This window comes from Choloepus didactylus, chromosome 16 (assembly GCF_015220235.1).
Source record: "Choloepus didactylus isolate mChoDid1 chromosome 16, mChoDid1.pri, whole genome shotgun sequence".
Lineage (NCBI taxonomy): Eukaryota > Metazoa > Chordata > Mammalia > Pilosa > Megalonychidae > Choloepus > Choloepus didactylus.
The window spans coordinates 1,011,158-1,024,704 of record NC_051322.1 but is presented as its reverse complement, the minus strand read 5'-3'; the positions used below and the strand labels follow the sequence as shown (position 1 = coordinate 1,024,704).

The following is a 13,547-nucleotide window of genomic DNA, read 5'->3' as shown; positions in this document are numbered from 1 at the left end:
CGCTCGTGGTTGGGGTCCCGGAAAATGTCCAAGTCGAGCAGCATCAGGGCGACGCTTTCTTCCTGAAGCCCGGCTGCCAGCGAGCCTCGGCCCCTCTGCCGCACGGCGGCGTCTGCGGGCCTCTCGCTTCTCCTCCGGGTTTTGTTGCTTTCGGTTTCTTGCTTCCGTGGTGTTCTCTCTCTTTCCGTATTCACCCGTTTATAAAGGACTCCAGTGCCGTGACTGTAGTGTCCTCTAAAGGCCCTGCCTGCAGAGGGTCTCCACCACGGGGACGATGAGCCTTAAGAACACGTCTTTGCGGTTCATGCAGCGTCACAGCACCACGGGAACATTAGCCATTCTTGGTGGGTTGAGAACTTAAACATGTAGGTTCCTTTACTGAAGTCTCAATTTGAAATGAAATTATATGAAACTGTAGAAAATGAGGGATTTTAAACGGAGCAGTCGGAACAACACAGACTCTTGACATAAACTGGACTTTCTGATCTTCTGCCCACCAGAGGGGACGCCCCCCGTCGGCACGGCCGTGCCCACATGTGGGTGGTGGGACCGGAGGGCCCGGGAGGGCTCAGGCTGGGGCCCCCTGACTCGGGGCGTGGGATGGCCTCACGGCTGCTCCCCCCACTTCCCCAGCGAGGCCGGCTCGGCGTCCGTGTGCAGCATCCCTCGGGGCGCGCGGGTGGCGGGTGCTGCGCGCCGTGATTACAAGGCAAGCTGTGGCCTTTTGTCTTGGGCAGCATCGACTGTGCCGGGATTTTAAAACTCAGAAACTCTGACATTGAACTGCGCAAAGGAGAAACGGACATCGGGAGGAAGAACACGCGCGTGAGGCTGGTGTTCCGAGTGCACGTCCCCCAGCCCGACGGCCGGACACTGTCGCTGCAGGCGGCTTCCAGCCCCATCGAGTGCTGTGAGTCAAGCCCGTCCCCGCCCCCCGTGGCCGCTCCACGGATGCTTGGCCCTGACCGCCAGCTCCTGCAGTCTAGGGAACTGTACTTTCTCCACCGTACATACGGGATTGCGTGTGTGCAGCACTCATGTACACACAGGTGCATCACACACAGTGTAAGTGCACACACGCACACATATACACACGTCTGTATGCACACCTGTGCACACATATATACACGTAAACGCATATACACACATAAACATGTAATGTAAATACATGCACAGCCACGTAAATGCACACATCCATATACACACCTGTGCGCACATATATACACGTAAATGCATATACACACATAAACGTGTAATGTAAATACATGCACAGCCACGTAAATGCACACATCCATATGCACACCTGTGCGCACATATATACACATAAATGCATATATACACATAAACGTGTAATGTAAATGCACAGCCATGTAAATGCACACCTGTGCACACATATATACACATAAATGCATATACACACATAAACACACATCCATATGCACACCTGTGCACACATATATACACGTAAATGCATATACACACATAAACATGTAATGTAAATACATGCACAGTCACGTAAGTATACATGTCCATATGCACACCTATGTGTACATTTATACAAGTAAATGCATATACACACATAAACACATGTAATGTAAATACATGCAGTCACGTGAATATACACATCCATATGCACACCTGTGCACACATATACATACAAACACCTATACACATAATGTAAATACGTGCATGTTCACATACATGTACACATCCATATGCAGACCTCTGTATGCATGTAAATACATATACAAATGGATACACATGTAATATAAAAACACACACATTCACATATGCATATACAGTCCATATTTGCACCTGTGTGTATGTACATGCAAATACATAAACACAGGTATATGCATTATGCAATGTAAATACATGCAGTTCACATGAATATACACATCTGTGTGCACAGCTGTGTGTACATATACACACATATACATGTATACAATGCAAATGCATGTTCACATACGTATACGCAGTCCATGTGCACGCCTGTGTGTACACATACCTAGGTGTACACTCATGCATGCACACACGTCTACATGTTCATATACACACATATGCATGTATACACATAAAGATGCACTCACGTTTCCTGTGTACCCACTGGAAGCGCCTCTTGCCTCGCCAGCTCTCCTGTGTGACTGGGAGAGTTTCACACACACAGTGTGTTAATCTGGTGTTTCAGCTCACGCGGCTCTGAGCTGGTGGAGTAGCTGTGTAATGTCACTGACTCACAACACCTCTGGGAGAAAATAGAAAGGAAAGAAAATCTCCCCTGAAGCCCTGAGATGTCTGTATTGATTACTTTGGAGCTAATTCCCTCATGTTTCAGGAACCTTGAGAAAATGGAATTTGGGGTTGTGATCTATTGGCTTGAACGAAAGGAAATTTTATAACCTACTTATATCCCATCAACCCTTCGCCTGGGGCTTCGGGTGTTGTTTCCCGTGTGTGTGTGAGGCCCCTCGGCCCACCAGCTCCCGACAAGGCGCTTGGCTGGCCCGGCTGGGAGCCGCGGTGGGGCCTGGCCTTCCTGCGGAGGACCCCACACTCCCACTGCTTCAGGTTTCCCTGCAAGCCCCTTTGCTTCCCGGGAGCCCCCCTCGGGGAGGAGGTTCCGCACCAGGAAGCAGGGGCAGAACCACCGGCCTCCTCCTCCATCTCCTGCCCCTGGACTCCTCAGCCACCTGCCCTCGTCTTCTCCCCACCCCAGGTCGCGTCTCCCCCCACGGTGGGCTCTGGGCCGGCCTCAGCTCCAGCATGCCCGGCGGCTCCTGCTTGCCCGCCCCCATGCCCGAGAGGTGCCCCTCTCCTCTCAGTCCCACGAGCTGGGACGGGCAGCCGACCCCGTCGTTCCTGCCGGCTTCCCGGCGAGTCTCGCCTCCTGAGCGCCCCTCCGCGGCCTGCGGCCCCCAGCACGTCGCTCGGCGCCCCCCACCTGCAAGCACCTGGCCCGGGGTGGTGGCCCTGAGGACGTGCACTCGTGCCTGTGCCGGTGGCGCCCGTCGCTTCCCGGCCAGTCCCGTCTCTCCGGGGCCCTTGCCGGTCTCCTGGCTGCCTGCGGGACCCGGCAGCCCCCGAGTCGGAGCCAGGCTCAGCCCCGGCCCTCCCGCGGTGAGGCCCCGCTCCCCAGGCCGAGTGGACGGGAGTCGCCTCCCGGCCCCGCCGGCCCCTCCCCGCTCCCCACCTGTGCCGCCCCTTGGGTTGGAGCCCCCTTGTCACCCGCTCAGCCCTGGCTCGTGGCCGCAGGGCCCCCTTGACCAGTCAAGAGGATGGCCCCGGGCAGGGTCCTCGCGGCTGCCGTCGGCTTCCAGAGACCACAGCCCAGGCCCCCAGGGGGGCTCGAGACAGGGCCTCCCCTCACTCGGACGAGAGGGTTCTGCTCTCCCCAGTCCGGGCTCGCCCCTGAGGCCTGGCGAGAGCAGAGACGGCCGGGACTCCTGGGTGGCCGAGTCAGACTCCTGAGGAGCGGGGTGCCCCACCGCGGCCCCTGTCCATGCCGCAGCCACCGCGCTGCCGACGGGGGCCCCCACTTGCCAGGACTGCGGGGGCTTCCCGGGGCAACACGCTGGGCCCACGGGCCACTTGGGGCTTCTGTCCTCAGTCCACTCGAGGAGTGTGGGTGAGCACTCGTTCCCACACGGCCTCCCGCTCTGCACCCTGTGCAGGTAGGCGTGTTGTGCACACACATGGACACACGAATACGTACACAGACACACGGACACAGACACATGTACACACAGGCACACATCCACACTGCACACGGACACACATGGACACAGACAACAGGTGTGTACCCTCACACACTGGTGTGCCACACACTGACGTGCTTGAGCTTCCGTTTTCAGATGTGGACAAGTCAGACGAGAGCGTTACCTTTAAATACTTGCGTAATTGCTGCTGTTTGGAGTGAAATTGGTTGAAGGTTTTTCAGGACCGGGTTTGGTTATTTCCTCACAGTGGTTTGAAAAGCCCCGGGGGAGCCCGTGGCTCTGCCCTCAGGCCTCGAGGTGCCAGGCTGGGGGGGGGGCGCCCACCTGTGCCCCTCACCCCTCACCCCCCACCCGTCTGCGCCCTCCTCTCCCACCAGCCCAGCGATCCGCGCAGGAGCTGCCGCTGGTGGAGCAGCAGAGCACCGACAGCTACCCCGTGGTCGGCGGGAAGAAGATGGTTCTGTCCGGCCACAACTTCCTGAGGGACTCGAAGGTGGTTTTCGTGGAGAAGGCGCCAGGTACCTGCTTGGGGACAGACGGTCTGAGCGCCGCGGGGCCGCCCGGGGGCCGGGGTGTTTTCACGTCAGTCAGGCTGAGGGAGGCGAGTGGAAACTTCATGTCCGTCCGGGCCCCTCTGGCCCTTCCTCGCCCGCGTTTCTGTCGGGGCAGGGGGCCCTTGCAGAGGTGCAGACCTGGGGGCCTCCTGCCTTCACCCCATGTGTCCTTGTATGTACAGAACAGCCGCCCCGGCCTGGGACCCCCCTTCTCAGCTTGGTACAGGGCTCCCCCAGGCCTCCTTCCTCTCAGGTGGGGACGGCGCCCCACTATTGAACGTCCCTCCTGCCGCGAGACCAGTCCCTTCCTGCCACCCCTGGGGTGGGGCTTACTGCAGGGCGGAACTCTGGGGTAGGTTCCTCCACGGATCCTCCCCTGCACTCGGCTTCTCTGCTGGGAATGCAGCCCTCTCCCAGGAGTGTGAGGGTTATAGGGGCTCGGGGTCCCCGGGGTCTGCTCCCCGTCCTCGGCGGTGTCTGCTCGCACTCAGGGGGCTCGGGGGCTCAGGGTCCCCGGGGTCTGCTCCCCGTCCTTGGTGGCGTCTGCTCTGCACCTGGGTTGGGGTCCTGCTGAACCAGGTTGCTGGGGTCTGAAGATGAAGGGGGCCTTCCACTGACTTTCGGTTTCCAGTATCAGTTGATAAACCCGGGGGGTGGGCGTCGGGGACCTCAGCGAGCAGCCTGCGTGGCGCTGCTTTGTGCTGGGTGGGGTGGGGCGGCCGCCCCAGGCCAGGCAGGACGTCCCAGCAGCGACCGGCATGCGGAGCCCTGGGCGGGACCCTGGAGGGGAGAGTGCTGCCCGAGTGGCCCCACTTCCCACAGAATTCCCTGCCTGTGGCTCCTCCGGTGCTGTGGTCGGAGCAGGGCCTCGGGGCCCGACCACTCTGGAAACCTGCTCCCCGGATGGGGTGGCTAGGGGAGAAGGGGCTGCAGGTGGCTGGTTTGGGTGCCTCATTTTCCCTCTTTCCTATTACAAATTGAAATTGCCTACAAGTGGCGTAATCTGATGAAGGCAAAACCACGGAGGTGTTCAGCGTTCATAATGGAGCTTGATTTTGTGCGGTTTGCAGGAAACTCAAGTACTTCAATCAGAGCAGGTTAAAGGCCTCCGCGTTTAACTCGGCTCGCCTGCATAATCACGCACAGTCAGAAACCGTGATTAAATTATAGAGAAAACCCACCGACATGTAATATGGGGGGCAGAATTTGCACTGTTGGAGCCACCTTCTCTTGAAGAAGTTAGCTGGGAGGTGACTCAACCTTTAGAGTTTTAGCCGTGAGCGTGTGCGTGTTGAGAAGGCGTGCTCACCGCTCACGCCGGGGAGGACGCAGATAGTGCTCGGCGTGCTTTCCCCGAGACGTCGGTCATCACGTTGGCCAGAAGAGGGTTCCTGTGGACCCGTCTCCCCCAGGAAGCTGGCGAGCAGCTTCCTTTACCCTTTATCGTGCCTTTTGCCAGGAGGGGGAGACTGACGCTTCTCCTGCAAAGTGCACTTCCTGCGACGCGCAGTGAGCTGTTCGTTTGCGAAGCACGCAACGTCCACAGGCTGCGACGTCCACGGGTCGGGCCGTGGGCCCCAGAAGGCCGAGCTGAGGCCATCATGATCGGGAGGACAGCGGACGCAGCCCTGCCCGCAAGCCTGGGGGTCTGGCCTCGCCCCCGGCTCCCCGGCCCTCCACTGGCCAGCCCTGGGGGCAGCTGCCGGTGCCCTTCGCCCCATTGTGCTCCACGAGGCCGTGGTCGCCCCTCACTCCCTCCAGGCCACCGTGACATCTGACACCAGAGAACAGCGGTAAACGCGTCAGTGGTGGTCAGTGGGCATCACGTGGTGACACGCCACGCCAGAGAGCAAACATGCTTTCCAAATAAAATTGCAGTGATGCAGGTAGACGTTTGTCATTTCGTATTTGTATTGAATCAGATTAACTTGCGAGTTCATACGCACACGTGCACATTTTTGGAAGAAGGGGCGCGAGGTGAGCATCACGCCTGTGCCGGTTTGAATGTGTTGTGTCCCCCAAATGCCATTATCTTTGTGGTCTTGTGGGACAGACGTTTTGGTGCTGGTTAGATTTCCTTGGAATGTGCCCCACCCAGCTGTGGGTGATGACTCTGATGGGATACTCCCATGGAGGCATGGCCCCACCCATTCAGGGTGGGCCTTGATCAGTGGAGCCATATAAATGAGCTGACTCAAAGAGAAGGAACTCAGTGCAGCTGTGAGTGACGTTTTGAAGAGGAGCAAGCTTGCTACAGAGGAACGTCCTGGGAGAAAGCCATTTTGAAACCAGAACTTTGGAGCAGACACCAGCCATGTGCCTTCCCAGCTAACAGAGGTTTTCCGGATGCCATTGGCCATCCTCCAGTGAAGGTACCCAATTGCTGATGTGTTACCTTGGACACTTTATGGCCTTAAGACTGTAACTGTGTAGCCAAATAAACCCCCTTTTTATAAAAGTCAATCCATCTCTGGTGTTTTGCATTCTGCAGCATTAGCAAACTGGGACAGCGCCCTTCCCCGCGGTGGTGTCTTCAGCCAGGGTGGCCAGTGAGGCCCAGCTCCAGCTGTCGCTCTGTGGGAGGTATCCTCCCTGCTCTTTGGAGAGACCCCTGGGCACAGTTTAATTAACAAACTGCTGCCCATGGGCCTCTGGTGAGATCATCTGGTCTGGTTTAAGCTCTGTTTTAAGCCACTGCATGAGGAGGCTCCTCCCGAGGAAGTCGTGAACTTGGGCATCAGTGCTGGTTTCTCCAGGAGGCCGTGGCGTCCCCTGGCTCCACTGCCGGCTCCAGTTCTGGCAGAAGGGCCACAGCCATGTCTGCTGCCAGCCCCGCTCGTCCCTTGGCCTGGGATGCTGCCGTCGCTTCTCCGCAGGTGCAGGCAGCCCCTCGGTGGGCGTGGGCTGGGGGCCCTGGGTTCACACCAGGCCGGCTGGTCAGTTGTCGTGAGGCTCGAGCCCCCCCGCGAGGATGGCGATCCCTGCCCTTTTGGGGTGGGGCACAGCTGGGTGTTACGGGCCCAGCGACTGATGGGAGGGGCCCCTACAGCGGCCGCGCTCGGACCTGCCCAGCAAGGGCAGCGTCTGGCTGCCCCCACCCCTTTGTCCCTGCCTGGACGCACCGTGGAGCTGGGGTGGGGGACTCGGGGGAGTGTCACAGCGTCAGGCTGGGTGAGGGAGCCACACCCCGGGCTCTTGGAGCACCACATCCAGGAGGACACACGGTGGGAGTCAGTGCTCCCCTCGGGACTCAGGTGCCACGTCACCACCATGAAGCGAGCCCCTGCGGAAGGTCCTTCCGGAAGTCAGTCAGCTGTGGAGACTCTGACGCACAGCTGCAGCAAGGACCGTGGGTGATCCCCAGCGCTCTCCTCCGGGTCTGCAGGCTCGCAGGGACCTGCCCGGGACAGACCTGCGGGAGGCGCCAGTGACGCTGCTCAGAAGCACCCGCTCCCTCGGGCTCGCGTCCTGCTCCAGCCAGAAGAGCCATGGAGAAAGGTGGAGGGTTGAGATGCGAGCACCTCACCGTTGTCTGTTCTTCACACTCCCCCGCCGGTAGCTCCTCTCCTGCAGGCTCTCATTTTGTGCGTGTTCTATGTGTGATTTTTGGAAACACGAGTGAGACCTGTTGTGGTCTCCGAAGCTGCACAACAAACTACCGCAGAGTGGCCTGGGCCGGGCAGTCCTGCCACCGGGCTGGGCGCGGTGGGCCCCTCGTGCCGGCCTTGGCGGCTGAATCTGTGTCATGGGTCTGCACAGGGCTCCGGGCCTTTCCTCCCCATGCAGCGTCCCCACGCGGCACAGGGGCCTTGAGGACACGGAAACCGAGTTCCCGAGCCTTCGTGAGACCTCGGACCACGGAGTGTTGCTGCCCCGGCCTCCTGGCAGGTGAATGAAGTTGCACCCCAGCCCCAGCACGGGGGCCCCGCGGATGAGCTGGTTCACCAGAGCTCCACACAACAGGCTGCCACAAACGCTGTCGAGTGACAAAGCGCTCCGTTGGCGGCCCACGCCCCCTCCGAGGCTCCAGAGCCCCTAGGTCCAGCCCCCTCCCTGCCGCTCTGGGTTGCGTCCGCTCCTTCCTTTCCCTGCAGAGCGCAGCAGGCCACCCTGTGGACAGCACTGGAGACACTGGCATATCCAAGAAACCAGAAATAACCCTCCATCGGGTCGACGTGTGCCGTTTGCACCACACAGGGAGAGCGCATTTCCAAGAGGCACAGTTGTCATCGCAGTCCACGCCCCGTGGGGGTCACAGACGTGCTGTGTCCGTAGGGGCTACCAGGGAAGGGGCCGGCGTGCCGGAGGATGCTGTGCCTCCCAGGGTCCCGGGTGGTCTTCTCTGTGGCACTTCTCTGGGCCCCAGGCGCTGACGCCAGCAGCCCCCGTGGCGTGTGCAGATTGCAGGACTGGGAGCTCCCAAGGGACTGGCAGGTGTGTGGCGACGGCACTGCCCCATGAAGGCTCCCGCTGTGGAGGGCCCACGGTGAGCACACACACGTCCGGTGGTTCAGCCATGCCTGCGACTTGTGTGTGCACACGGCCGCCGCGGTCTCCTCCCTGCGGTGACTGCTTGTGCACACGGCCGCCGCGGGTCTCCTCCATGCCTGTGACTGCGTGTGCACACGGCCGCCGCGGGTCTCCTCCATGCCTGTGACTGCGTGTGCACACGGCCGCCGCGGGTCTCCTCCATGCCTGTGACTGCGTGTGCACATGGCCGCCGCGGTCTCCTCCCTGTGGTGATTGCATGTGCACACGGCCGCCACTGCCGAGGCCGTCATCCTGTCTGCTCCAGTAACTTCAGGCTCGTGGATCCCGGTGGTCCCACGTAAGTTCTTAATTATGCAAGTGCTTCCAGTCAGCAGCCACAAGTTCATAGTGGGGACGCCGAGGCCGAATGACAACCTTGATGTTCCCTGGGCTTTGAGCTGAGACAAGGAAGGCTGCTGCTGTACGCGTGCATCAGGGGTAGCTGGGAAATCTCACTTCCCACTGGCTGGATCGTGTTCCCAGCGGGGCTCAGAGACTTGTGGGCTTCTGGATTCATTCCTTGATTTCTCTTTTTAGAATATAAACTGTTCACACCACAGGTGTTAGAGCCCACTGTGGTTATTAGAGTGTATCATTTAAAAGGCAGGTGTGACCGTCCACAGTGGAAGAATGTGTGAATACATGTGCAAGTATGCATGTGCATCTACATGTGTGTTTGAGTGTGCAGCATTGTGGTTTGTGAGCATGTATGTGAGCCTGTGTGGTGTGTATGCATGTGTGAGAGTATGTGGAAGAGTGTGGTTACGTGTGCATACACGAGGGATCCCGTGTGAGCAGATGCATGCATGTGGCTGTGAGAGCATGTGTGAGCGTGTGTGCACATGAGTGTGAGTGGGTGTGACTGCATGCATGTGACTGAGCATGTGTGAGCGTGTGTGCAATGAGTGAGTGGGTGTGACTGCATGCATGTGACTGAGCGTGTGCACGAGTGTGAGTGGGTGTGACTGCGTGCATGCATGTGTATGTGTGCATGTGAGTTGTGAATAGGTTTGTGCATCCATGCGTGTGGATGTGAGAGCATGTGTGAGAATGTGAGTGTAGGCACACATGTGGATGTCAGAGCGTGTGAGCATGTGTGTGATGTGCCTGTGTGAGCTGTGAGTAGGTTTGATTGTGCATCCATGTGAGTGTGAGAGCTGTGTGTGCACGTGTGTGAGAGCATGTGTGAGTGTCCATGGGCGTGTGTGTGAGCATGTGTGTGAGTGGGAGAGCATGTCTCGATGCCGTGGTCCGGTCCTGGCTTCCCGGGAGGATCTTAAATTCCCCTGGATCTTTCCGCGGCTGGTTCCATGGTGGGTGGCGGTCGGCGTTCGGGCAACAGCCAGAACGGGGTCGCGTTGCAGGCTGGTGATCAGACTGGTGATCAGACGGCAGCTCCTCCTTCCTATCGGGCTGCCCAGGGGGTGACGCCCGGCCATGGAGGGGAGAGCCAAGAGCCCGCTGCTGCCTCCTTGGGGCGCCGGCTCCTCCAGGGCCCCTGGAAATGGCCCACAGTGGACCCCACGGGCTGGAGCCCCGTGCTGGCACTGCGGGACAGAGAGGCCTTGGGGGCCTTGGTGGGGGGGTCTCTGCGCTCTTCCCGGATCTCCCGGCCGTCCATCGGGAGGGGGCCACCTCCCCGGCCCGGATCCTCACAGACCCGCGGCCTCTGCGGAGCTGCCTCCTGGGCGCGCCCCACGCCTGGCTCATGAGGCCTGGGTGCCCCTGAGAAGCCACGCAGTGGGACCCGCCCCAGGGCTGCGCGGGGCGTCCCCGCAGACATCAGCCGCACAGCCGGCTGCCCTGCCCGCCCGGGCCCAGCGGTCCTTCCGGAACGTCACTGTCAAAGCTCTGGGTCGGGCCTCTTGTCCTGACTTTTTGGCATCAGAATTGAATGAATGTTTTGCAATTCTCAATTAGTCTTAAGGGGAAAAAAAGTCAAAAGAAAGTGTTAGCATTTGCCATCCAGTTGGGAGACCTGCAGGTAACTGAAGTGACTTAAGTTGAAACAGGGGCTGCCAGAGGCAGTTGGGGGAAGGGGCCCCCAACGCAGGCTTCTCCAAACTGCATCAGTGACTGTGCTTCGGTAGAAGCCCCGTGGGACCCCTCCCCACGGAGCCCAGGCCCACGCGGGAGGACTGTGGTTTCCTGGTGGGAGCACGGCTTGACCTGGGAAGTCAGTGCCCAGGCACAGAGGGAGTGAGAGCCTGGGGGGGAAAGGGGGCACCCCAGGAGCAGCCTGGCCCCCCAGGCACAGGGCAGACCAGGAGGGGTGAATGCTAAGGGGGAGGGGCGGGGAGGGGCAAGAGGACTGGCTGCCCCCCCGGAGGCCTGCATCCTTGGGGGCTGGGGCCAGGCGGGGGCCTAATTCTCCTCTCTGCTGACCACCGCCCCTTCCCCTGGGCCCTCCAGCCAGCCCAGCCCAGCGGTCCCTGCTCTCACTACAAGTCAGCCCCTGAGGCCTCCAGGAAGGAGTCACCCAGAGCTGGGGGAGAGGCCAGGGTCCTGGGGGACCTCAGTCTGCGTGGGCCCAGGCGGGGGTGGGCTCCAAGGGGCCCGGGCCCAGCACCCGCCCTGCTGCCCCCTCAGGTCAGACAGGCGAGCAGCTGCCCGGCAGCCACCAGTTCCTTCTTTCCTGAGAGTTTTCGGGTCACGTATTGGAGAATTTCGCTTTAGACACAGCTTTACTGAGACAGGATTCACGTGCCATCAACCCACCCACTGAAAGGGCGCAGTTGGGTGGCTTCTGGTAGATGCACCACTGTGAGTTTTAGAACATTTTCATCACCCCCAAAAGGCAGCCCATACCCTTCAGCATGAATGCCCCGGACCCCATCGCGGCCCCCAGACTCTGCTCTCCCCTGTGGGCTGCCGTCTGGTCAGGGACGCGGTGACCCACAGGGGTCCTTGGTCCGGCCCGGTCACCCAGCGGGGGCGGGAGGCCCAGCTCCCATCCTAGAGGCTGTGCAGTGGTCCCACATGGAGGCCCCTCCTGTCCCCACCTTTCCCCTCCTGGTGACCGTGAGCCCTCTGTGAGTGCTGGTGCGGACGGGGGCATGCTTTCATGTCCCTTTGGCAGGACCCGGAGTGGTGTTGCTGGCCGCCGGCAGCTCTGGGTTGCCTTCGGGAGGTGCGGCTGGACCTGCTCCGCGGCTGTTGGGAATGTTCTCGTTCCTTAGTCTCGTGCCCGGGGCAGCGAGTCTGGTCGGAGAACTGGCTCTCTGCATGGGGAGGAGGGGGACGAGGGGTGGCTGTGCCCTCCGCCAGCTCACCCTCGCCGCCCCAGGCGTCCACTCCCTGGCTCTCCAGACAGTGCAGGCCCCTGCTGACCGTCTTCTCTCTCTGGCCTCCCCTTGATCACGTCCGTCGCAGCAGGAGGGAAGTCCTTACCTGTCTGCACGTCTAGCGCCCGCCTGCCCCGTGTTTCCTGAGAGCCCGGTGCGCAGAGGAGGCCCTTTAATCTTGTTTGTCGAGTAAACGGTGAACCGCTCTCCTAAAGCAAACAAACCCCAACCAAGAGGAAGGAGCATCTGCTCAGCTAAGAGGCTGCAGTGTCCCCATGAAGACAGAGGGGTCACTGCAGGCTGCCCGGCCTCCCGGTTGATGGGGTGGGACAGAGGGAGGGGTCTGGAGAGCGGGGACCGTGCTGCGCTGTGGAGGGTGTGGGGGACGGAGGGGCGGGGGCTTGTCACGAGGAGAGGACGCCGAGCACGCTTAGATTTACGGCTCTTTCTGATCTGTGAGCTTTACTGCTCGGTCCGTCTTTAACGTGGGCGTCTGTTCGGCCGGTGATCTCACCGCACGGCGCCTGCTCACAGTCACCCCAGGCGGGGGAGACACGGGAACGCGGCCCGGGAGCGCTGGACGGGAACGCGGCCTGTGTCCAGAGGCTCCTGCGGCGCCGCGGCAGCCCCCAGCTGCTCTCGGGTGTGGACGGGCGTCCGCCGGGTCAGCGCGGGCTCCGCGGCTGGAGCGGTCCGCAGGCCGCCTCTGAGAGCCTCCGGGCCGGGCGTGGCGGGGAAGCCTTCGCCGTGACTCACGCGCAGGGAACTCCCGAGTGATTTGGAGTATTTTTACCAGTGGCCTTGAGCGGTTTCCTACCGAGCAGTTCAGGGAGCCCCCGATGAGCCGAGACACAAAGGCCCTTTCAGGCTGGGCCTGCCTTCCCGGCAGCGCGCCCGGGCGGGCGGCCTCGTCCTCGGCGGGGGCCGGGCGGGGGGGAGCAGGAGTGTTTCCCACCCGGAACGGGGGCTTGCCTGGGAGAGGACGTTGGGCCTTGGCCGTGGCCCGCCTTCCTCGGGGCTTCAAGTCAGGAATGTCTGAGACGGGGAACACGGGCAGGCCGGGGTCGGGAGGGCTGAGCGCCGCACAGGGCCTCGGCGGCTGCGGCCCCAGGGCTGGGCGTCCGGGGAGGCACCTCAGTCCTCTGCGGGCGGCGTCCTCCCAGGAAGGCCCCACGGGACCCGCGCCGCCTCCTGCCGAGCCTCCCTCCAGAGCCGGGCCTGGCCCGGGCTCCCCCTCGGCGTCCAGCTGGAGCTCGGGGCCCCCCGCCTCTGCCCACAGTGGCCTCTCCACCGGGCTCCGGGGACCTCGGGGCCCCCAGGCCCTCCCCACGGCAGGGGGTCTCCCAGGGATCTCAGGCCACGGCTTCTCCGCTGCCAGCCGGGCGAGGGGCTCTCCAGGCGCCGTCAGGTGTGACTCCTGGCGGTTTGGGTTTTAACCCCTAAAGCAGAGAGTGGGGTACAAA

General features: G+C 61.1%; 1 protein-coding gene across 6 annotated transcripts in view; it reads left to right on the top strand.

The window, feature by feature from the left end:
- The window catches only part of NFATC1 (nuclear factor of activated T cells 1), a 112,437-nt gene that overhangs the window by 47,484 nt on the left and 51,406 nt on the right, over window positions 1-13,547 (top strand). For all 6 annotated transcript variants that reach the window (XM_037805676.1, XM_037805675.1, XM_037805673.1 and 3 more), the window contains exons 5-6: window positions 738-910; window positions 4,094-4,234. In XM_037805676.1, coding sequence (XP_037661604.1) covers window positions 738-910; window positions 4,094-4,234 — 314 coding nt within the window. The remainder of the gene's footprint in view (window positions 1-737; window positions 911-4,093; window positions 4,235-13,547) is intronic.